The 23,227-nt window shown below is 41.6% G+C and overlaps 1 protein-coding gene across 1 annotated transcript in view; it reads right to left on the reverse strand.

Moving 5' to 3' along the window:
- Positions 1 to 955: 955 nt before the first annotated feature.
- The window catches only part of LOC121009413 (cytochrome P450 2C8-like), a 31,851-nt gene continuing 9,579 nt past the window's right edge, over positions 956 to 23,227 (reverse strand). The window contains exons 2-9 of the mRNA XM_040442520.1: positions 17,702 to 17,864; positions 13,908 to 14,057; positions 13,364 to 13,524; positions 6,684 to 6,860; positions 6,406 to 6,547; positions 2,414 to 2,601; positions 1,616 to 1,757; positions 956 to 1,228 (exon numbers count right to left, since the gene is read on the reverse strand). Coding sequence (XP_040298454.1) covers positions 1,044 to 1,228; positions 1,616 to 1,757; positions 2,414 to 2,601; positions 6,406 to 6,547; positions 6,684 to 6,860; positions 13,364 to 13,524; positions 13,908 to 14,057; positions 17,702 to 17,864 — 1,308 coding nt within the window. The 3' untranslated portion in view covers positions 956 to 1,043. The remainder of the gene's footprint in view (positions 1,229 to 1,615; positions 1,758 to 2,413; positions 2,602 to 6,405; positions 6,548 to 6,683; positions 6,861 to 13,363; positions 13,525 to 13,907; positions 14,058 to 17,701; positions 17,865 to 23,227) is intronic.

Consider the following 23,227-nt stretch of genomic DNA (forward strand, 5'->3'; position numbering starts at 1 on the left):
TAAATTTTTTACAATTACTAAAAAAATATAAAATATATAAATTTAATCTCTACTTCTGAAATGTCTCTGCCAGAGTTCAAACTCCCAAGCTTGTACATTAGAGGCATGGATGTTAAACACTACACTATATAGATACATGTTAACCTGCACAGAAATATGAAATAAGTCTTCTGCTGAATAGGAATACTCACTAAAATCAGAAATTACTATGAGGTTTTTCTGACACAGTTTAGCATTAAGCTTTATAGCTGAGTGGATAAGGTCCTTGCCTCTAATGTACAACAATGGGAGTTCAAATTCTGGCAGAAACTTTTCAGAAATTAGATTTAAATACACTGTGGTGTCCCAAAGTCAGATCAGGGACTTCTAAGCAGAACTAGAGTCCCAACACCCTCCCCTCTTCAGGGCAAGGGGTTCCTGGGTTTCTCCCATCAACTTCCATTGTGCTTGGGTGCTCGGTAGAACACCCAGCATCGCGAGCTCGCTCAACACTACCCCTATGCTACTTTTTGGAACACTTGCTCTACACTGAAGGCAGCAGGACCTGATGCTCCAGTGAGATCATGTGACATCACAACACTGGAAGTGTCAGGTCTTGCTGCATCCAGTGAAGAACAAGGGCTTCCCTGAGAGCCATTGGTGACGTGAGTAATTTTTTTTTTTACTCTGTTCCACTCATGTACCCATTTTTAACAGCCATAAGATGGGTGCACTTCTGTCTAAATGACAGATAAAAATGGGCCCATTGATTTTACAATTACACATCCGTTTTCCACTGTTGAGTGAATGTGCCCTTAGTGTAGAATGTACCCAATAAAGACAAAATACACAGTACAGTCTGATTTTTTATAAACACAAAATAGTTACAAAATATGAGAATTGTATTATATGGTTTACATTCATGCAGATATGACAAGTGCTAAAAAGAAAGAAAGAATATATGAATATTTAAAAAATTCATAGTCTTCAAAAATTACAACTGCCTTCTGTTTGCAAGTTCTAGATCTTCTAGGTTTCCTTTATGCATCAAGTCCATCTTAAGCTCAGGAACGAGGCACAACCTTCATCTGGTATGAATGAGGTCTCGAAGCGTTGGTGTTGGGCTCTGGTCTTATGCTGAGATTCTTTCTGTCTGTTGTAGGCTCCAAGGTAAACTTTTGCAGTATGGTGATTAGAAACAGGAAGAGCTCCATGCGAGCCAGGCCTTCTCCCATACATATACGTTTACCTGAGAAGACAGAGCAAGCATATGCAATAAGAAGTCAAGGTAAACTCAATGGGGTTGTCTGGTAAAGAGAACTGTTGGCTTAGGGTGGATAAACAGCTGATAACATGTGAGCTAGGCATTTTCCACTGATAAGACGTATTACAAAGTTGCTTGTATGCAAAGTTGTGTGAAAAGGTAGTAACCATTTTAGTGTTTTATGTGATGTGGCTGTTATTTACATTAATATGTGGGTATGTAAAGAAGAGTCAAGACAATAGGTCCCTCGGCAAAATAAATCATGTTTTGGACTTCTTAAACACAGCTTAGTTCCACACCAGACCATATAATGTTTGTCCTCACCATATTTTCCTATACCAAACCCGGTTTAATATGAAGATCATGTCTTACCTGTAGAAAATGGCATGAATGCATCGTTTTTCTTAAAGGAACCATTTTCACTGAGAAAGTGTCCAGGATCAAATTCATCTGGGTTCTTGAATTGTTTTGGGTCTTTCAAGACAGAGGTCAGGACTGGAATCACCATGGTACCCTGAAAGTAAAAGTATAAAGTATGTAGATCTAGAAAAAGAGAAGTGTTAAAAGGTGGGACTGGTTGGTAATTTATAGGAAGAATTGAACCAAGACATTCAGAAGATCAGCAGGACTTTTACTACCCTTTTTAGATAGTGAGGCCTGATTAACCATGAAGCATACATACATGCTAGTTTTAAGATAGAGAAGTATACGGTTTGAAAAAGACATCTCACCCAGCCCAACCAGTACACAGCTTTACACCAATAAGGGTGTAAAAATAGAACTACCTGTGGATTTCCATCTTTTTCTTATGAAAAAAAATTTGGTTTTGTCCTAAAGCAAGCATGCTCAACCTGCGGCCCTCCAGCTGTTGTAAAACTACAACTCCCACAATGCCCTTCTGTAGGATGATAGCTGTAGGCTGTCAGGGAATGATGGGAGTTGTAGTTTTGCAACAGCTGGAGGGCCGCAGGTTGAGCATGCCTGTCCTAAAGGATAACCATCCAATCAATTACACTAGATACTGCATCTTTTGTCCTCCGAAGAGCTTATTTACATTTTCTGTTTCCCAGAATGCACTTTTCTGTTTCCCAGAATGCACTTCCTGGCATATAAACCTCTCTGTTGCAACTTGATGGCCTCCAGAATAAGAAGATTTATTCTTCCAGATACCTTTGGAATGTCATATCCTCTGAAGGTTATGTTCTTGCTGACAGAATGGGGTAATCCTGAAGGGACAATATCAGCAAATCTTTGGATCTCGTGGATTACAGCTTCTGTATACGGCATTTTACTCTTGTCTTCTATTGATGGACAACGATCTTTCCCGATTACATTGTCAATCTCTTTATGGATCTTTTCTAGGCAGAACAAAAAAAAAACATATTTTTAATCTATAATTATGTTATAATTGAATCATTGGGCAGTTACACTCAAACTAATGATCCAAGATTTTTTCAGTTTCAATATTTAAAGGGGTCGTCTCACTTTAGTAAATGGCATTTTTCATGTAGAGAAACTGAATACATATGCTTACTAATGCATTGTGATTGTTCATATTCAGTGTTGGCCATGCTCGGCCGACCACCTTTTTCACTCGAGCATCGGGATGCTCAGCACATCGCGGTGTTCGGCCAAACACTGCGTGTGCTCGAGCGCGATGCTCGAGTCTCCTCCGCACACGTTTGTTGGCTGCTACGCAGCCAATAAACATGTGGGAGATTGCTGCCACTCAACATAATAGCGTAGCCATGTTGGTTACTGGCATTACAGTGATTGGCTGGCCGGAACGCGTCACCGGGTGCTAGATGATACGTGGTTCGGCTCATAGAGCTGCAGCAGAAGGGACAGATAGTGTAGGGAGAGGAATTGTGCTTTTTCTTTAAGGGAGTTTTGAGTGTTGAAAGGTGTTAGAGACCCAACAGTCTTTTTAAGGACTATTGTTTTATCTGGCTGCTAAATATATTAGCGCAATGTGCGCTAAATTGCGTGCAACTGTTTGGCTGCTGGTGACAGCAGCGACATAACCTGCCCTGCGTCTCCTGTATAACGTTAGCCGCTGGTGACAGCAGCCACATTACCTGCGCTACATCTCCTGTATAACGTTAGCCACTGGTGACAGCAGGGACATTACCTGCGCTACATCTCCTGTATAACATTTGCGCATCCCAAATAGCTGCGACATTCCCTGTAAATTTTTATTAGCCGCTGGTGACAGCAGCGAAATTACCTGCGCTACATCTCCTTTATAACGTTTGCGCATCATAAATATCAGTGACATTCAGTTAAATTTTTTCACCGCTGGTGACAGTGACATTACCTGCGCTACATCTCCTGTATAACGTTTGCACATCATAAATATCAGTGACATTCCCTGTAATTTTTTATTAGCCGCTGGTGACAGCAGCGACATTACCTGCGGTAGATCTCCTGTATAACATTTGCACATTATAAATATCAGTGACATTCAGTTAAATTTTTTGCCATTGGTGACAGCGACATTACCTGCGCTATAGCTCCTGTATAACTTTTGCACATCCTAAATATCAGTGGCATTCAGTTTAATTTATTTGCGCATACACTTATAAAACCTGCACTACTGTACGTGTGACATACTTGCAAACATACAGTATATACCATTTAATATGACGAAGGCGAGCAGTAAGGGACGGGGAAGAGGCCGTGATGCTGATGGTGCACGCAGTGGCCGTGGCCCTGGGAGCGGTGAAACTGTGCCTCCTGCCAGAGCACAAGAAACACACTCATCCACGATACCTAGCTTCATGTCCCAGTTTGCAGGGTGGCGCAGGACACCACTCTCGAAGTCAGACCAGTGCGACCAGGTTGTCGGTTGGATTGCAGCGGATAATGCTTCCAGTCGGTTAAGCACTACCCTGTCTTCCACAAAGTCCAGTCTTAGTAGCCAAGAGTCTGGTCAACAGAATCCTCACCTGATCCTCCTTCCTCCCACCATGGAGAGTCTTGCCAAATAAGTGATCCCACACTCGGACATTCCGAGGAGCTCTTTTAATCGCGATTACTTGATTTGGGCCTCTCGCCAAGATCGCTTGAAGAGGCACATGAAGAGATTGTGTGCACTGATGCCCAAACTCTTGAGCATCCGCAGTCACAAGAAGATGATAGTGGGGAACGGCAATTAGTGGTTCACGAGGTGGATGATGATGATGAGACACAGTTGCCAATAAGTCAACGACAATTAGTGTCTGAAGACGTTGATCATGAGGATGAGACACAGTTGTCAATAAGTGAGGTTGTTGTTAGGTCAAGTCAGGAGGATGACCAGAGTGAGGAAGTGGAAGAGGAGGTTGTGGACGATGAAATCACTGACCAAACCTGTGAAGGTGGCAACCAGAGCGAGGACAGCAGTACAGAGGGGAAGGGATGCGCAGCACCACAACAGGCTGGAAGAGGTAGTGGGGTGGCAAAGGGAGAAGGCGGGCCACACCAAACAGGCTCGCAACTGTTCCCCTAAGCACCACTTTGCGGCAATCTCCCTTGCCATGGGGTTGGTGTTCCGAATTCTTGCGTTTTTTTGAGGAAAGTGCGGACGATAAAAGGCTTTATGAGTGCAGGAGTCCCACTACCTGAACAATTGTACCACAATGTGAATGAGGCCCTCCTTTATGTGATATACAGGTTGTATCGGAGTGCCTCTTCCTTGTAGTTTTTGGCAGGACTTGCACTTTACATACAAGTAAATATACAGGAATGTATGTTTCCTAACAATTTTTCCTCTAAAATCTATTTTATATTTGGTTTTGTGCATATTATTGTCAGTCTGTAAAAGTGGCGTACTACTCGGACAACATCGTTTCCAGCAGCGACCTGGGAGTCCAAGATGCATCCAGACATCCTCTCGATGCTGTTTTCAGTGGTGTTTCCATCCATTTATGACCTTTTCCCATGAACCACCCTCCCCTCTTCAGAGCAGGGGTTGCCTGGTTTAATGCTCAAGTTCTCCCATTGACTTCCATTGTGCTCAGGTGCTCTGCCGAGCACCCGAGCATCCCAAAGTGTTCTACTCGAGCTCCCGAGCACTTTGGTGCTCGATCAACACTATTCATATTGCTTCCTTTGCTGGCTGAATTCATTTTTCCATCACATTATACACTGCTCATATAAATGGTTATGACCGCCCTGCAATCTAGCAGCAATTGCCGTGCTTACACACTATAGAAAACATTTGTGACCTCTCTGATGGCCAGGACTTTGGGAGCACGCATAAGCATGCATACACAGTGTCTCAGTCACCTGGTATCTGTGCTGCATTAGTGGTCGAAATCCCTGGAAACATGCAGTATAAAATGGGATGGAAAAATGAATTCAGCCAGCAAAGTGGGCAATATGGATAATCAGAATACATTGCTAGGGGAATTGTATTAACTTTCTCTACATGATAAATACCATTTACTAAAGTGAGACAACCCCTTTAGGTCTCATACACATGGCAAACACTGATGAATAATACAATTCCAATTGAAATCCGTGGGCCCATGATTTAGTTCCATATGCTTCAGATTCTGGGGACATGCAGAGTTTTATTTTTTCCTCACGCATTTATATGGAATTTGTATGAAAAAAATCTTACCATGCTACATCACATACCATATGCAGAGATAATTTCCCCATTGTAAACAGAGACATTGTATGGTGGCACACAGACTGCCTAGAGCACTATAATTCTATGTGAATGAGCTACGTGGAGCCATGACTAGGCTTGCCATTAGTTTGGGAAAAGATACAATGAGCTGCCTTGGTTCTAATTAGCCTGATATCCCTTTTTTCCCTAACTTACACCTATAAAATGAGCCTTACAGTAGGTTCTATAGATTTATATAGTACAAGCAACTCAGAAATAGCTGAAACTCACTAATAGGAATTCTGTTAAAACTGATTTCATGGCTTCTGGATGAAGGTTGTGGTGGGGACTTTTGTGTTTTGTATGTATAAGAAACTGTAGCTCTGGTGGGAGGGAAGAGAGGGATATATCTATACTACCTTAGAGGGACCAATAACATTGGGCAATTTAGTAGATAGATGGGGATACTGATATAACTTGAAGGTCTTGCACTAAATGCAAAATCTTTATCTAAAAGGCCACCTACATACCTTGTGCTATTCATAATACGCATCAAACTGATCACCTTGTATTTCCGGATATTTCAAGAGTATAAGAAAGCTATATCTTAATGTCAAACTTGTAGTTTCTGTTCCAGCTAAGAATAAGTCTAATATTGTTCCATTTAGGTTCTCATCGTGAAATTCGGTGTCTGGATAATTTTTTTCCTAAAAAAATAAAAAATCAGAACCCCTAATATTTTTAACAATCAAATATTATTAAATTCCCAAACATTTGAATTTTGAAATCCTAAAATGTCTTACTCTCAAAAGCTTCTTTTGTTTTAACTATCTATAAACTCACCTCTTCCATCCTCATGAGGAAGCAGTCTATGAAATCCCGAGGGTAATTTTCATCCAGGGTGGCTCGATGGGTTTTCACCATATCCTTAATAAATTGTTTGACTTTGTCCATAATTTTAAAGAGTTTCAGGTGAGGACCAGGAATGTAGGGCATTATGTTTGGGAACATGTTTAAAAGCTAATTGAGAGAAAAAGTCATACAAAACTGCGTCAATATTCTTCTGTTCATTGCCATATTTTGTCATATTCATTATACACTGTACTTATATCATACTGTATGCCACCCTTTTAAAAAATGTTTTATACTACCTAGTGCAGGCAAAATAAAAAATAACCAACTTTGCATATAGTTTATAGCTCCTATGCTGACCTTTGTGCTTCCATGGTTACAGACTACAAACAAAACCTGTGTAGTCTGATCCTGCAGTCATACTCTTTTCCAAATGTCCCCTACTTTATTCTAAGCTACCAAAATGTAAGCAACAGATAGTGGGATTATTGTATGCAGGATCAAGTTGTAAAGGGCTAATTTTTAGTCTGCAACCATGATTATACTTTGGTCTGCATATTGAGGCTTAACTTGAAGCTGTTGGACCCCAGAGCAAAATTTGTAACAGGGCCCCTCACCTTCCATGTGTTGTTTATAAAAATTATGTCTTATGTTGCTATAGGTTGTATGAGTAAACACTTTAGCATGGGGGTACGACTGCTGCCAGGGACAGACTGGCCCACCAGAGTACCAGCAGGGTCTGTTACCATAGTGGGCTTCAAAGATCCAGCAAAAAAAAACACATTTTAAGTGATCTTTTGAGCTAATCACATGCCATCGGGGTCTATTTCTTAACCCTTAGGATACTGGAGGTTTTTTTGTTTTTGCGATTTATATTTTCTTCCCTAGTTTCCTTGAGCCATAACTTTTTAAATTTTCTATTCATGTAGCCATATGAGGGCTTATTTTCTGTGGGATAAGTTATTCTTTCCAATGACACCATTTAATATGGCATACAATATAGTAGGAAGTGGGAAAACAATTCTAAATGTGGTGGAATTGGAAAAACCCGCAATTCCTCCACCGCTTTACGGGCTTTGTCCCTACGACTTTCCCTTTGCGGCAAAACTGATCTGTCCCCTTTATTCTCTGGGTCAGTATGATTACAATGATACCACATATGGATCGTTTTTATGTGTAAATAGTGTAAAAATAACGGTAAATGAATACTTTGAAAAAAAAATTTTTTTTTACATCACCAAATTCTGACCCCCATAACTTTTTTTTATAATTAGATCTACTGAGCTGTGTGGGCGCTCATTTTTTGTGGGACGATCTGTAGTTTTCATTGATACCATTTTGGTGTGTGTGACTTTTTGATCACATTTAATACTTTTTTGGGGTAAGAGAAACTATGAAAAAATGGCTAATCGGCTATTTTGACCCTTTTTTCTGTTATGCCTTTCGCCGTATTGTAAAAATATTTTTATATTTTAATAGTATGGATGTTTTTGGACGTGGTGATGCCCATGATGTTTAAAGTTTTTATTATTTATGTATTATTTTTTTTTATTCTATGGAAAGGGGGTGATTTAAATTTTTATATTTTTTATATGAATTTTTTTTAAACTTTTTTATGGTTTTGTATCTTGTGTTTAAGGCTACAAGACTCTATTTTTTTTTATTCGGTACTATTATGTTTCTTAGATCCATATTGGTAATAGAATTGCTAATTTCTTATGTTTACCTGTCATCTGCTGGCCAAATTAAGAATTGCAGCTTCTATACCCTGGATTTCTACAGAGAGACCAAGTGTATTGAATTCAATTACCGGCAACCTCATTGGCCATAAAGGATGCCAGTAATAAGCCCGGAAACACAAGCTTCCGTTTTTTTTTTAGCTTTAAGATGCTGTGATCACACTTGCTCATGGCATCTGAAGGCTTTAATGACCTGTTCATTATAAAGATACCAGTTTTTGAATTTATACTGTATAATGGAAACAACATGCTGTATACCTTTAACTCTACAGGCTAAAGTTAGAAATAATAGTACAACCTATAATTAGAGTCAAGCAAAGTTTTGAAAAGTTTGATTCAGCAACTTCTCTGAAATTCGTAAAGAAATTCTATTCATTCTGAATTAATTAATCAATCACAAGTCGCTATAAATTAGGTATACCAAGGCCACTGCGCCTTAGGAGACAGCCACACGGAGCACCCATGCAGCGGGCGGGTTGCGGCCACGTTGAGGTTAAGAACCACATGACCAATTAGCCTTCAGCTGCCTTTCATTTAATAATGACTGTATAGTCTGCATATATGACCAAGAGGTTTTATATATTTATTTATCACTGACTAGAAAAACCTCTGCTTGTAGGTAGGAAGAGTTAAGGGAGGAATCAGGGACAGGTGACCTGACCCCAACCCTACAACTGGGAACTTCACATCTCTGGTGGCAACTGGAAGCGATTATTGGATGTTGGACAAAGTGCATGTAAGCTGGAAATATTTATCCAACCTGAACCACTACTGAGGTAGAAACACAGAGCAAACCGAGAGTAAGGATGGGCTAGATATGAAATATATCTATGCCCTACCTCATTCCCGAACGTTTATAGTAACCTAAAAGTTATTGATAACAAATCTACATGTGCGTTATGATCAGAGTGAATATTGATAATGTGGGGATTTAATTAGTATTATTAAAAGTTATATTTTAATAAGTTTTTTTTCTAGTCACTGATAAATGACTGTATAGTCTGTCTTTATTGTTAATGGTTGCCCGGCACCTGTAATGCACTTGTGAACAGGGGCTGTTGCTAGTATGGGGTTTGGCTGATTAGGTGGGGGCACAATATGCAAATTATTGCTGTTCTGGCCTGCAATCTCCTTCAGGTTATTTGACAGTAAAGACAGAATATTAATAAGCTCTGGCATACCTACTTCTCCAACCCCAGTGCTTGCACTACAGGTGGGAGCCCTTCTTCTGCCATCTGCTATTTCTACTTTTCCACATCATCTAATATCGATGAGAATATGTCATCAGGAACATCCAGCTCCTTCTCTCTCTGTGTCTTGCTGACTTTTCTAGGAAGTAAGGCCAGCAAAAGATGAGGATCGTCATCAATAAGACCTGCCCCCCTAAGGGTGCAGACTGTATGGTTTTGGTTGGCATGCTGACAGTGGAATAATAAAGGCTTCCATCTTATTGATATTGAATTATATATCTTAGTTTACAGCTGATGTAGGAATAAGTAGTGTTGATCACGAATATTCGACTTGCAAATTTTTATCGCGAATATAGGGAATTTGAAAATTCGTGAATATTTAGAATATAGTGATATATATTCGTAATTTCGAATATTCGAGATTTTTTTATTGAGAGTTTTCGTAATGCGGATTTTTATCGCAAATTTTTCAATTGCCGAGTAAAAACATGATTCCTCCCTGCTTCTTGCTTGTGGGCGAATAAATCATTGGCCCACAAGCAAGAAGCAGGGAGGAATCATGACTTTAAATGGGAAAAATGATAAATATTCTAAAAAATAATATATAGCACTATATTGAATATATTCGTTTTCTCGAATATTCGTAATATTCTAAAACAAGAATATATAGCAATATACGAATATAAAAAGAAACCGAATATAGAGCAATTTAGCTAATATAGTGCTATAATTTTCTTTGTCTGATAGTTGTCATTTTTTTCTCATCTGAAGTCCAGATTGGAAAAAAATGTCAACTATTTAAAAAAAGGTTATAGCACTATATTAGCTAAATTTTTCTATTTTCGTTTTTTTTTTCAAATATTCGCTATATTGCTATATATTCTTGTTTTAGAATATTACGAATATTCGAAAAAACTAATATATTAGTTTTTTCGAATATTCGTAATAATCTAAAACAAGAATTTATAGCAATATAGCGAATATAAAAAAAAAATGAATATAGAGCAATTTAGCTAATATATTGCTATAATCTTCTTTGCCTAATAGTTGTAATTTTTTTCTCATCTGAAATACAGATTGGAAAAAAATTACAACTATAAAAAAAAGATTATAGCACTGTATTAGCTAAATTGTTCTACATTAGTTTTTTCGAATATTCGCTGTATTGCTATATATTCTTGTTTCAGAATATTACGAATATTTGAAAAAACAAATATATTCGATATAGTGCGATGACTCATTGGCCCACAAGCAAGAAGCAGGGAGGAATCATGTTTTTGCTCGGCAATTGAAAAATTTGCGATAAAAAATTGGCATTATGAAAATTTGCATATTACGTGATCATTACCTTGTCGATTGTTCGAGTAAAAAAATCACAGAATATAACAAATTTTTGAAATCGCGAATATTCACTAAATATTCTACAAAATATTTACAAAATATCGCGAATTCGAATATGACCTCTGCCACTCATCACTAGGAATAAGTTAATGTAGGAATAAATAAAGAAAACTGACACAGAATAAATACCTCTCCCTGCACTCTCCCTATACTCTCTCTGTCCAATATTCTTCTATTAATAATTTGAAGCAACACTGTCCCTGGCGCATAAGCACTTGGCACGTCTATCCTATGCTCAGCTAACAGGACAATGGCAGAGAGAGCGCGGAATTTGTGTTTTATAGGGCTGTGACATCATAGGGGATGGCTATCTGCGAATTGGCTGGCTACAGGACATTATGGGTGATCTTGATTTCCTGGGCTTGTCTCCTCTACACTTAGTTTTCGCTTTGTAACACTTGCAGCCACCATTTAAAGAAAGCCTGATTCGTTGCCACGAAGAGAGAGAAAATTAGGATTTGTTTCGAATCGAAGTTTTCTTAAAACTTCAGACCAAATTCCACTTTGAATGCTTCGCTTCGCTCCATACAACCTATAATAGTTCTTAAATAAAAATCAAGTTTGGGGCGAGCACTCAACACTTGGACCAATAAAATAGGAATAAAAATATTTATTAAATCACAATTTGGAACACGTGTACATTTCAATAAAAGGATAAAATACATACAAAATGCCACATATAGGGATAAGAGTCGTGACAAAGCTAGTCAAGAAACTTGTTGGATACTGTGTAGGATCTAACACTTGTGGTGGAGCAACTGATATGTATTCAGCCAGCACAATAGAATGTAGCCGAGGGCATAAATCCCATGCGCAGATGAATTGATCAATCAATAGTGCTGGCTTGTAACCGCAGCTCCAATGTTGATAACGTAGCAGCAACTGAACGCAACAATTGTTCCTATGGTGTGAACACAGGCTACAAAGTCCTTCAATAGTGATAGTAGATAGTAATAGCTGATATATGCGGCTCCTGTGATGATGACGTGATGGAGCGGCTGAGTTCAACAATTGCTACTAGTGATTAAACACGAGTATCACTGTCCCTCAATAGCAATAGTTCGGTCTAGTAGCCGTTACATTCAATAGTATGCCTGATCGCATACAAACTGCAACTTTAATGTTCCTACCTTCCTCTTTGGTCAATAGCGAGGACGTCTCTATGGACGTGTGCGGTGGGTAAGCTGCAGGTGGATCATTCCGGCGTCTGGATGGTGACTGCTGTAGTTCGCTGTCTCCAGATAACGCGGGATTTAGGGAAGCAGTAAGTGTCCTGGACAGCCCAAAGCGCTGTTTGGCAAATAGTATGCTTGGCCGCACACCTGTAACAGAAGCACCTCCGCACCTTATGCATGGCCATGCAAACATCAATTTAAATCGGAGGAATATGGATTTCTAGGACGCCAAGCATACTATTTGCCAAACAGCGCTTTGGGCTGTCCAGGACACTTACTGCTTCCCTAAATCCCGCGTTATCTGGAGACAGCGAACTACAGCAGTCACCATCCAGACGCCGGAATGATCCACCTGCAGCTTACCCACCGCACACATCCATAGAGACGTCCTCGCTATTGACCAAAGAGGAAGGTAGGAACATTAGAGTTGCAGTTTGTATGCGATCAGGCATACTATTGAATGTAACGGCTACTAGACCGAACTATTGCTATTGAGGGACAGTGATACTCGTGTTTAATCACTAGTAGCAATTGTTGAACTCAGCCGCTCCATCACGTCATCATCACAGGAGCCGCATATATCAGCTATTACTATCTACTATCACTATTGAAGGACTTTGTAGCCTGTGTTCACACCATAGGAACAATTGTTGCGTTCAGTTGCTGCTACGTTATCAACATTGGAGCTGCGGTTACAAGCCAGCACTATTGATTGATCAATTCATCTGCGCATGGGATTTATGCCCTCGGCTACATTCTATTGTGCTGGCTGAATACATATCAGTTGCTCCACCACAAGTGTTAGATCCTACACAGTATCCAACAAGTTTCTTGACTAGCTTTGTCACGACTCTTATCCCTATATGTGGCATTTTGTATGTATTTTATCCTTTTATTGAAATGTACACGTGTTCCAAATTGTGATTTAATAAATATTTTTATTCCTATTTTATTGGTCCAAGTGTTGAGTGCTCGCCCCAAACTTGATTTTTATTTATATACGCTATTAGAGGAGGGGTGTTCCTCTAGTCTGGGCTAGCAGCACCTTCATCCAGAACCCCGCCTGAGGTGAGCCACCATCTTTGAGTTCTTAATTATAATAGTTCTTCATTCATGTTAACATTTCACCAACAGTACATAATGTTTATGTAATTCGTGATACTTACCTGCCCTGAACGGCTGTTGAACAATATGGAAATTTCATGAAGACATGACAAGAGAGTCAAGAATTTTTTGTCTTCATACTCAAATCTTTCACCAAACACAACGGAGCAAATGACATTGGAAACAGCGAGTCGTAATATATATGTTGGGTCAAATGGGGTATCTGTTAGTAAATATAAAGAGGTGGTCAGACATTGCTTTGACTATATAGTATAATTCGAACACTGGAAAAATATGGACCATGGTATGGATTACTACACAGTATGGTGTTGTATGTTTGGCGATCTTACTACAGCAGGTCACCAATATCATATTAAAGTTAACTGTACAAAGGCGTTCAGTCATTGATCTAATATGTATAGTGCAGTATACAAATTACAGACCTTAAAAAATCAAGCAAGTGATTTTTAACATTCCCGATAATTTTTTCCACACATGCCAAATGTGTTCATGGGAAATTCAATAGAGAAGAGAGGGCTGTTGTCCAACAGCAAACTAATATTTATGGTGGCCTGAAAGTATAAGACAAATATTTTAGAAATTCACCTTTTTCCTTCATAAATTTATCAGCAAGACGTTGGGCTTCTTCTTGGATTCTTTCTTCAATGCTCCTCTTTCCCATTCCAAAATTTCTCAAAGTTGTCAGCGAAAATCTGCGAATAATTTTCCACCTTTCTCCATTGCTTGCAATAACCCCTGTAAATTAAAGCAAACTTTTAAAGGGGCATTCTGGTTGCAACAAACTTTTCCTTTTTTTACTGGTGAGCTGATAACTAATTGATCAGTAGGGACCACTGGGACCACCACCAACCCAGAGAATGGGGTTCTCATTCCATCATCTTAATGGAGCATACAGTCAAACACATGCCCTTCTGCTCCATTCATTAGGTAAGGGACTGTCAGAGATCGCCTATTGCAATGCTGGGCTATCTATGGCAGTTCCAAAGAGAATAAATAGAGTGGCAGAGCACATGGTTAACTGGCTCCTCCATTAGGATGGGGGAATTAAACCTTTATTATTTCCTTTTTTAGTGTTGATCGCAAATATTCTAATTGCAAATTTTTATCGTGAATATCGGCACTTCGAGAATACGCAAAGATGTAGAATTTAGTGCTCTATATTTACGCAATCGCGAATATTCTAGATTTTTTTTCAGTAACCTCCCTTTTTGCTTGTGGGCCAATGAGAAGGCCGCAATTTCTTTGTCAGAGATCAGCAACATCCCTAGCAACCAATAGGAAAGTTGTCTACCTCTTGCTATATAAGAAACTCTCCAGTAGCCAATTTCTGCTGTTTTTTTTAAAGTTCTGAGAGAGAGAGAGAGAGCAGTGACATTGCTGTGCTCTGTGCTTTCATCTGGATCCTATTCCTTATCCAATTACATTAGATAGTTATTTAGCTCATATATATAATACAGATAGTTAGTGGGAAATAGTCAGTGTAGGTTAGATAGTGATATAGTGTAGCTGATTCCAGTGCAGGGTGTTAGGTAGTGTGATAGGAATAACAGTTTCTCTGCTGTCCATACATACATGCTACAGACACAGTGCTGTGATGTCACAACAATACTTGCACCAATCCGTAATATCTACTCAGACCTGACAAAATGTGAAGTTGCATGTATTGCGCAAAAAATATACGCATCATTAGTACTGATTTGCGCAATCTCAAAAATAATGATGAGATCACGAATTCTAGAATTTATTGCGAATATTATGCGAAAAATTAGCAAAATATCGCGAAAATTTATATTGCCTATGCCGCTCATCACTATTCCTTTCCAGTAGATAAGTTAACCTGTAGTAACTGGAAAAACCCTTTAAAGAGTTTGTCGAGGATTATAAAACTTTAGGTGGTTTGTTGTGAAAACAGCAACATATTGTTATCCATAGTGGGAACCTGACCATGGGAAATGTTGTGCAGGGAACAGCAGATCGCCAGTTTGGTGTGATATGTAGTGTTAAGCAAAGCACGCTTCGGATCATAGATCCAAAGTCCCTTCATTCAAAACTTTATTTGAATGCTGTACAGAGATCCGTCACCTTACAGCATTCAAATGTATGGGCTTCATGGAGGTGAAATTTGCTTAGTTTGAAGTTTTACGAGACTTCGGTGAAGAACTTCAGCTTTCGATTTTACAACTTGAAAACCATTTTAAAACTAAAATCCAAAGACGGCTTCGGTGATGAATAGAACCTTGGTACCAAAGCATGCTTCGCATTGCAGTTTTAAAATGGTTTTCAAGTTGTAAAATGAATTTCACCTCTGCAAAGCCCATACATTTGACTACTGCATGGAGACGGAGTACAGTATTCAAAGAAAGTTTTGAACAAAGCAACTTTGGACCTGTGATCTGAAGCGCTCTTTGCTCAACACTACTGATATGCCTTGGTATATGTCATTAGGCCACTCTGTGGTCTCCTCATGCTGATGCCACCTCCAGACTCTGTCATTTTGCCACTCTGCTGCCTCCTGATGATGCCGCCACCTCCAGACTCTGTCATTGTGCCACTCTGTGGTCTCCTTATGCTGCTGCCACCTCCACATTTTGTCATTTTGCCACTCTGTGGCCTCCTAATGCTGTCGCCACCTCTAGACTCCGTCATTTGGCCACTATGTGGTCTCCTCATGCTGCTGCCACTTCCAGACTTTGTCATTGTGCCATTTTGCTGCCTCCTGATGCTGCCGCCACCTCCAGACTCTGTCATTGGGCCACTCTGTGGTCTCTTCATGCTGTTGTCACCCCCACACTCAGTCATTGTGCCAGTCTGTGGCATTCTAATGCTGCCGCCACCTCCAGGCTCTGTCATTGGGCCACTCTGTGGTCTCCTAATGCTGCTGCTACCTCCAGACTCTGCAATTGTGCCACTCTGCTGCCTCTCAATGCTGCCGCCACCTCCAGACTCTGTCATTGGGCCACTCTGTGGTCTCCTAATGGTGGTGCCACCTCCAGACTCTATCATTTAGTTATTCTGTGGCCTCCTGATGCTGCCGCCACCTCCACACTCTGTCATTGGGGAACTCTGTGGTCTCCTCATGCTGCTGCCACCTCCAGACTCTGTCATTTAGCCACTCTGTGGCCTACTGATGCTGCCATCCCCTTCAAATTCTGTCATTGGGCCACTCTGTGGTCTCCTCATGTTGCTTCCACCTCCAGACTCTGTCATGGTGCCACTCTGTGGTCTCCTCATGCTGCTGCCACTTCCAGACTCTGTCATTGTGCCACTCTTCTGCCTCCTGATGCTGCCGCAACCTCCAGACTCTGTTATTGGGCCACTCTGTGGTCTCCTCATGCTGCTTCCACCTCCACACTCAGTCATTGTGCCACTCTGTGGCCTCCTAATGCTGCCCCCACCTCCAGACTCTGTCATTGGGCCACTCTGTGGTCTCATGCTGCTTCCACCTCACCACTATGTCATTGGGTCACTCTGTGGACTTCTCATGCTGTTCCCACCCTCCCCACTTTATGACAGGGCCACTATTTTGCTTGTTGGCCTATTTGACCCTTCTTCTGATCTTTCAAAAGGAAGGAAAAATGAGACGCACAATGGATCCTGTCTGTGTAGCAACTGTAAGGCCTGTATGGTCCCAACAGAATTGACTTGTGATTTGGTAGCCAAAAGCAGGAGTGGGTACAAAACACAGAAGACATGCAAATATTCCATTCACGTGTTATCTCAGTTTTGGACACACTCCTGTTTTTTTTTTTTGCATTAGCAATACTGATGGATTACTGAGCAAATGCTTACCGAGGAAAGGCGGATGCTGAACAGACAGGATACGTTCATTGTGGGTTATTTTTCTGACAGATCAGAGGAAGGGCAAAATAATGAGTGACGTCAACACAAACTTACTGCTGACACCCTCTCCACTGTGTCGGAGGGGCTCTACTTGTATAAGCGTTTAATAGAACAGGTTCTGTAGATATCTTTGTTGATTCAGCTGACGATGGTCTAAAAGGTGTGCACTTCCTGGCTCTAACATTGACCTGTAAGGCTGAGTTTATACTTGAGTTATTTAGTCAGTTTTGGCCCCGTGACTGCCCAAATAAGTGAAGTGTGCAGAGATTCTAAGAGTGACGCCTGTCATCTGCATGTCATACTGATTCACAGTATTATTTCACTAGCAAAGCAGACTCCCTATGCCTGTTGCTGCAAGGCACAGTGTTCTACACCACTATAAAGGCTCTCTGCAGCCAGGAAATAGCAGTTTTTTTTATGTGATTCGCTGCGAATATTATCGTATCAAACTGAATTTCTCCCCCAAAAAATTGGCGAACCGGCAAATCGAATTTTTTAAAAGATTCGCTCATCTCTAGTCATTTGCTATATATGCTTACCAAATTCCTTAGTGAAAATTTCTCCTGCTCCAATGTCTCCCCTGTCACTAAATGCATCACTGTGGTCCACCAATGCTTCCTTCACAGCATCGTACCCAATCAGTACTATCATTGGTAGGTTGGCTATGTAGAGGGTATAGACAGGTCCATACTTCTCGCTCAGCTGGAGAGATATAACAAAAAACATAAAACGAGTAATGCCTCATCCACACGTCAGTGTTTGGTCAGTGATTGTGAGCCAAAATCAGGTGTGACTCTAAACACAGAACAGGTGCAGATCCATCCCTTATAACTTATCTCTGTGTAGCTGGAATTCTGGTTTTGGCTCACAATTAGGGATGAGCGAACCCGAACTGTATAGTTCGGGTTCGTACCGAATTTTGGGGTGTCCGTGACACGGACCCGAACATTTTCGTAAAAGTCTGGGTTCGGGTTCGGTGTTCGGCGCTTTCTTGGCGCTTTTTGAAAGGCTGCAAAGCAGCCAATCAACAAGCGTCATACTACTTGCCCCAAGAGGCCATCACAGCCTTGCCTACTATTGGCATGGCTGTGATTGGCCAGTGCAGCATGTGACCCAGCCTCTATTTAAGCTGGAGTCACGTAGCGCCGCACGTCACTCTGCTATGATCAGTATAGGGAGAGGTTGCAGCTGCGACGTTAGGGCGAGATTAGGCAGATTAACTCCTCCAAAAGACTTCATTCTGTGATCGATCTGCAGCTGTGGATCATTGAAGTGCTATTATTGACTTGCTCACTTTTTTGAGGCTGCCCAGAGCGTTTTTAGATCACTTTTTTCTGGGGTGATCAGCAGCCATTTTGTGACTTGAGCTATCACCAAGTGTATTTAACCATCGATAGTGTGGTTATTTTGTGCTATATCCTACATCAGCTGCAGGCTGAGCCTGTGTCACCGAAGTGCATTTAACCATCAACAGTGTGGTTATTTTTTGGCCATATATTACATCAGGGGCAAGTTGAGCCTGTCACCCAGCGCCTAAAAAATAGACCTGACATTTCTATTCAACCAAATCTGCACAGTTTTAGCTGGTCAAGTTATTTGTAGTGACCGTAAAAGCAGACTTTTTGTTCTGGGTTGAAAAAGCATTCCCAAATTTGCCATTCTGAAAATAACTAGTTTGTGGTATTTGAGGCCTACTTGAAATCTATCCCAAAAAGAAAATCTTACATTGAAGGTATTGATAGTGTCATTCAGAAAAACCTAAGACACACACTAGCGTGCTGATAGAAGTGTCATTCTGTGATTAAACCTATAACTGTCACACAGCGCAAAAAAAAACAGGTCTCACATCTCTATTCAACCAAATCTGCACAGTTTTAGCTGGTCAAGTTATTTGTAGTGACCGTAAAAGCAGACTTTTTGTTCTGGGTTGAAAAAGCATTCCAAAATTTGCCATTCTGAAAATAACTAGTTTGTGGTATTTGAGGCCTACTTGAAATCTATCCCAAAAAGAAAATCTTACATTGAAGTTATTGATAGTGTCATTCAGAAAAACCTAAGACACACGCTAGCGTGCTGATAGAAGTGTCATTCTGTGATTAAACCTATAACTGTCACACAGCGCAAAAAAAAAACAGGTCTCACATCTCTATTCAACCAAATCTGCACAGTTTTAGCTGGTCAAGTTATTTGTAGTGACCGTAAAAGCAGACTTTTTGTTCTGGGTTGAAAAAGCATTCCCAAATTTGCCATTCTGAAAATACCTAGTTTGTGGTATTTCAGGCCTACTTGAAATCTATCCCAAAAAGAAAATCTTACATTGAAGTTATTGATAGTGTGATTCAGAAAAACCTAAGACACACGCTAGCGTGCTGATAGAAGTGTCATTCTGTGATTAAACCTATAACTGTCACACAGCGCAAAAAAAAACAGGTCTCACATCTCTATTCAACCAAATCTGCACAGTTTTAGCTGGTCAAGTTATTTGTAGTGACCGTAAAAGCAGACTTTTTGTTCTGGGTTGAAAAAGCATTCCCAAATTTACCATTCTGAAAATACCTAGTTTGTGGTATTTCAGGCCTACTTGAAATCTATCCCAAAAAGAAAATCTTACATTGAAGTTATTGATAGTGTGATTCAGAAAAACCTAAGACACACGCTAGCGTGCTGATAGAAGTGTCATTCTGTGATTAAACCTATAACTGTCACACAGCGCAAAAAAAAACAGGTCTAACATCTCTATTCAACCAAATCTGCACAGTTTTAGCTGGTCAAGTTATTTGTAGTGACCGTAAAAGCAGACTTTTTGTTCTGGGTTGAAAAAGCATTCCCAAATTTGCCATTCTGAAAATAACTAGTTTGTGGTATTTGAGGCCTACTTGAAATCTATCCCAAAAAGAAAATCTTACATTGAAGTTATTGATAGTGTCATTCAGAAAAACCTAAGACACACGCTAGCGTGCTGATAGAAGTGTCATTCTGTGATTAAACCTATAACTGTCACACAGCGCAAAAAAAAAACAGGTCTCACATCTCTATTCAACCAAATCTGCACAGTTTTAGCTGGTCAAGTTATTTGTAGTGACCGTCAAAGCAGACTTTTTGTTCTGGGTTGAAAAAGCATTCCCAAATTTGCCATTCTCAAAATAACTAGTTTGTGGTATTTCAGGCCTACTTGAAATCTATCCAAAAAAGAAAATCTTACATTGAAGTTATTGATAGTGTCATTCAGAAAAACCTAAGACACACGCTAGCGTGCTGATAGAAGTGTCATTCTGTGATTAAACCTATAACTGTCACACAGCGCAAAAAAAAAACAGGTCTCACATCTCTATTCAACCAAATCTGCACAGTTTTAGCTGGTCAAGTTATTTGTAGTGACCGTAAAAGCAGACTTTTTGTTCTGGGTTGAAAAAGCATTCCCAAATTTGCCATTCTGAAAATAACTAGTTTGTGGTATTTGAGGCCTACTTGAAATCTATCCCAAAAAGAAAATCTTACATTGAAGTTATTGATAGTGTCATTCAGAAAAACCTAAGACACACGCTAGCGTGCTGATAGAAGTGTCATTCTGTGATTAAACCTATAACTGTCACACAGCGCAAAAAAAAACAGGTCTCACATCTCTATTCAACCAAATCTGCACAGTTTTAGCTGGTCAAGTTATTTGTAGTGACCGTAAAAGCAGACTTTTTGTTCTGGGTTGAAAAAGCATTCCCAAATTTGCCATTCTCAAAATTGTGGTGAACGGGAACAATGAGGAAAACATCTAATAAGGGACGCGGACGCGGATGTGGACATGGTCGTGGTGGTGTTAGTGGACCCTCTGGTGCTGGGAGAGGACGTGGCCGTTCTGCCACAGCCACACGTCCTAGTGAACCAACTACCTCAGGTCCCAGTAGCCAGCAGAATTTACAGCGATATTTGGTGGGGCCCAATGCCGTTCTAAGGATGGTAAGGCCTGAGCAGGTACAGGCATTAGTCAATTGGGTGGCCGACAGTGGATCCAGCACGTTCACATTATCTCCCACCCAGTCTTCTGCAGAAAGCGCACAGATGGCGCATGAAAACCAAGCACATCGGTCTGTCACATCACCCCCATGCATATCAGGGAAACTGTCTGAGCCTCAAGTTATGCAGCAGTCTCTTATGCTGTTTGAAGACTCTGCTGCCAGGGTTTCCCAAGGGCATCCACCTAGCCCCTTCCCCAGGGGTGGAAGAGATAGAATGCACTAACGCACAACCACTTATTTTTCCTGATGATGAGGACATGGGAATACCACCTCAGCACGTCTCTGATGATGACGAAACACAGGTGCCAACTGCTGCGTCTTTCTGCAGTGTGCAGACTGAACAGGAGGTCAGGGATCAAGACTGGGTGGAAGACGATGCAGGGGACGATGAGGTCCTAGACCCCACATGGAATGAAGGTCGTGCCACTGACTTTCACAGTTCGGAGGAAGAGGCAGTGGTGAGACCGAGCCAACAGCGTAGCAAAAGAGGGAGCAGTGGGCAAAATCAGAACACCCGCCGCCAAGAGACTCCGCCTGCTACTGACCGCCGCCATCTGGGACCGAGCACCCCAAAGGCAGCTTCAAGGAATTCCCTGGCATGGCACTTCTTCAAACAATGTGCTGACGACAAGACCCGAGTGGTTTGCACGCTGTGCCATCAGAGCCTGAAGCGAGGCATTAACGTTCTGAACCTTAGCACAACCTGCATGACCAGGCACCTGCATGCAAAGCATGAACTGCAGTGGAGTAAACACCTTAAAAACAAGGAAGTCACTCAGGCTCCCCCTGCTACCTCTTCTGCTGCTGCCGCCTCGGCCTCTTCTGCTGCTGCTGCCGCCGCCTCGGCCTCTTCCTCCGCCTCTGGAGGAACGTTGGCACCTGCCGCCCAGCAAACATGGGATGTACCACCAACACCACCACCTGCGTCACCAAGCATCTCAACCATGTCACACGGCAGCGTTCAGCTCTCCATCTCACAAACATTTGAGAAAAAGCGTAAATTCTCACCTAGCCACCCTCGATCCCTGGCCCTGAATGCCAGCATTTCTAAACTACTGGCCTATGAAATGCTGTCATTTAGGCTGGTGGACACACACAGCTTCAAACAGCTCATGTCACTTGCTGTCCCAAAGTATGTTGTTCCCAGCCGCCACTACTTCTCCAAGAGAGCCGTGCCTTCCCTGCACAAACAAGTGTCCGATAAAATCAAGTGTGCACTGCGCAACGCCATCTGTGGCAAGGTCCACCTAACCACAGATACGTGGACCAGTAAGCACGGCCAGGGACGCTATATCTCCCTAACTGCACACTGGGTAAATGTAGTGGCGGCTGGGCCCCAGGCGGAGAGCTATTTGGCGCACGTCCTTCCGCCGCCAAGGATCGCAGGGCAACATTCTTTGCCTCCTGTCTCCTCCTCCTTCTACTCAGCCACACACCTTCACCACCAACTTCAGCACAGCACGGGGTAAATGTCAGCAGGCCATTCTGAAACTCATATGTTTGGGGGACAGGCCCCACACCGCACAGGAGTTGTGGCGGGGTATAGAACAACAGACCAACGAGTGGTTGCTGCCGGTGAGCCTCAAGCCCGGCCTGGTGGTGTGCGATAATGGGCGAAATCTCGTTGCAGCTCTGGGACTAGCCGGTTTGACGCACATCCCTTGCCTGGCGCATGTGCTGAATTTGGTGGTGCAGAAGTTCATTCGCAACTACCCCGACATGTCAGAGCTGCTGCATAAAGTGCGGGCCGTCTGTTCGCGCTTCCGGCATTCACACCCTGCCGCTGCTCGCCTGTCTGCGCTACAGCGTAACTTCGGCCTTCCCGCTCACCGCCTCATATGCGACGTGCCCACCAGGTGGAACTCAACCTTGCATATGCTGGACAGACTGTGCGAGCAGCAGCAGGCCATAGTGGAGTTTCAGCTGCAGCACGCACGGGTCAGTCGCACTGTGGATCAGACCCACTTCACCACCAATGACTGGGCCTCCATGCGAGATCTGTGTGCCCTGTTGCGCTGTTTCGAGTACTCCACCAACATGGCCAGTGGCGATGAC

The sequence above is a fragment of the Bufo bufo genome, chromosome 8 (assembly GCF_905171765.1).
Source record: "Bufo bufo chromosome 8, aBufBuf1.1, whole genome shotgun sequence".
NCBI lineage: Eukaryota > Metazoa > Chordata > Amphibia > Anura > Bufonidae > Bufo > Bufo bufo.